General features: G+C 36.9%; 1 protein-coding gene across 1 annotated transcript in view; it reads right to left on the reverse strand.

The window, feature by feature from the left end:
• The window catches only part of LOC105915878 (mitochondrial intermediate peptidase), a 35550-nt gene extending 34769 nt beyond the window's left edge, over positions 1-781 (reverse strand). The window contains 2 exon segments of the mRNA XM_036149914.1: positions 2-73; positions 222-781. Of these exon segments, the coding sequence (XP_036005807.1) occupies positions 2-73; positions 222-368 (219 nt within the window). The 5' untranslated portion in view covers positions 369-781.
• Positions 782-2602: the final 1821 nt, after the last annotated feature.

Here is a 2602-nt window from a genome sequence, read left to right on the forward strand (position 1 = left end):
GCTTTCTCAGGGCTGTTTCTGTGGCTGCCTGGAAGCCTGCAGGACAGCTGAGCTCTGGCACCCCAAACAAGCCCTGCAAACCCGGGTCACACAAACACACCATGACTGGAAAGATGTCATTACGATCGCAAAAGGACTGTAGCTTTTTATCGATTCCTGCACCCAAACTGCCACACTAGTAGTAACACGGTAAGTCAGCGTAAGAGAAATGTCATACGAACCACGTTTTTCTCAAACAGTTCCAGCCTCCGGCGTGGTTTGGCATTGAAAGCAGCCCCAACAGGAGACCAGGTGGTGACTTTTCTCCGCGCATGGGTCCACAGACTCCTGTACTTCACCAGGTGAAGCAGCCTCTGTGATGCGGACATTGTGGACTGAATCTGTTGTGTGTCCCAAAGAGCAGGCTACTGCAGGGTTAACCACTGATGCTGGTAGAAAGTGACAGAGGGCATGCTAAACTTTAGCCTTAACGCTAGCCTGTCAGCCAAGTCCAAACAGAAAATGTGCCTCTTTAAAGAACGCGAATACACTAGAAGCCCCTTTATCTGGGGTTAAATAAATTATATTTTTCTGTATTGTTACATTTGAATAGGACCTGTTCAGCTAGCTGCCAAACTGCTAGCATGTTAACTCACTGGCTAACCAACGTAAATTAAGCCCTTTGTACCATTTCGTAGTTTCTTAACAATAAAAATAAAACATAGCGGTCAAGTGAGAATTAACTAAGCGGGTCTGACTACACTTCGTTATTTTCTGTTGGAGTTTTCTGTTTATTTAACGTACTGTACGGGAATGTATCTAAGGGAAACAGAAGTTTGCGCAAATGTGGTGTCGAAAGTGCGAGTAGCCATCGAAGTCTGTCGTCGCCACTGAGCAGTGGTCGTCGCTCAAGACCTTCACAATAAAACCAAGCAAATATGACATACTAAAATAGCAAATAAAAACTAACAAAATAAAGAAATAAACAGGAATGTCTTGCTAACAGGAATACAATTTTATTTTTTTACATTTCGCTTTGTTATACCCGCAAAGTTCCCAGTATTTTATTGGAATGTCACGTGATCAACCAGCACTGCATTATTTTGAAAAATTGAGACGCCTTTCAAAGGTTTTACAAATAAAATTCAGAATAGGTCTAGGGCTAGGCTGTCATTTATTTTGATTGTTAGTTCATAGAACTTTTTTCTTCTTGTGAATTCAAAAATGTTTGGAAGCACCGAGCATTCACAAGGGGAAATACTTCAAAAAGGGAACTAAAAGTAATACTTTCTTGATTTGATCAGGTACATAAGAGTATCTGCCAATGGAAAGAGTATATTGACCGAGGGCTGGACGATAATTCAATAATATCGATTAATATACTTATATCACTGATAGAAAATAAAGGGGTCAATAAAAAGTCCAATAGAATAATTCCTTCCTTTTGCATCCTAGCCATGTAGGTTAATATTACATCCTCCCAACCAATCAAACGCAGACCCAGAAACCGGTTCAGCCCCATCAAAGAGCTCAGAGACTACATTCTTTTTTTTAAAAACTTGCAGTTTTGGCAAAAGGTTAGTTAATAAAGTGTTGAGTTTAAATTCACTGTGTCTTTCGTATCTAAAAACAGGTCACTAAGTACCAGCATAAAATGGTCAGGGCTTCACTTAAAACATATTTGAATTTGTTGATAATCAGCTAAATTGATAAATATGCTTTTTTTTCCTACATTGTCCAGTCCAATTTTGATCCCTAAAATAAGATAATTAGAAATACCGCACTTGAAATAAGATGATAGAAGTTGTGAGTCGTTCCTATTTTAGGAGCAAAAATCTTATTCCATTGGCAGATCTTTTAAACTTGCCTGCTCAAATCAAGGACCAATACTCATTTCAAGAACTCTTTACTTTTTGTGGTTAATTTTCACCTTGTCTCAGAAAAGAAGTCATACTAGATAACATGACATCATTTTGAGATCCTGTTCTCAATATTCCGCTGGGCTTCCATAGAAAAAAATTTAATCAATGATCTGATTGAATTTAATTTGTAAACTGATTTTAGATGACATGCTTTGAATTTGCACCATATAAACCAATTTATATAATTGAGATTAATTAAATTTACCAATAGAAGCACTCAAGGGATAAACTGAGGCCTTTAAAATATACAGCTTAATTCATTTCTATTCCAATTGTGGATTTGTGTTACAGCCTTCTACGTCAAGAATATCAACTAGAACCTGTTCTTAGAAAGAAAATTCAAAACTATTTATTATATAGCAAATAGGAGAAGGAAGAAGCATAATATCTGTCTATATTCCTAGGATGTCATAGGATAGGGCACATCTAAGATAATCTTGCCCATAGTCTGTTTCCTACAGTTTTGTATTTTCTACATTTTATCTGTAAAATACTTTTTCAAATTGCTTAATTAATCCATGAGACAGTCTTCTCTAGTAGAAAAAAAAAAAGGGATTTGAATCAGAATTAAATCAGCCACTAATGGATACTCATACACTATAAACACAATTAACCCAGGTTTAAAAGAAAATACGATTGTTAAAGTTACATCTACCCGGCTGCCTTTTATCTCTATAAGAAAAACAGTTGGACACAGAACA

The sequence above is a fragment of the Fundulus heteroclitus genome, chromosome 18 (genome assembly GCF_011125445.2).
Source record: "Fundulus heteroclitus isolate FHET01 chromosome 18, MU-UCD_Fhet_4.1, whole genome shotgun sequence".
Taxonomy (NCBI): domain Eukaryota; kingdom Metazoa; phylum Chordata; class Actinopteri; order Cyprinodontiformes; family Fundulidae; genus Fundulus; species Fundulus heteroclitus.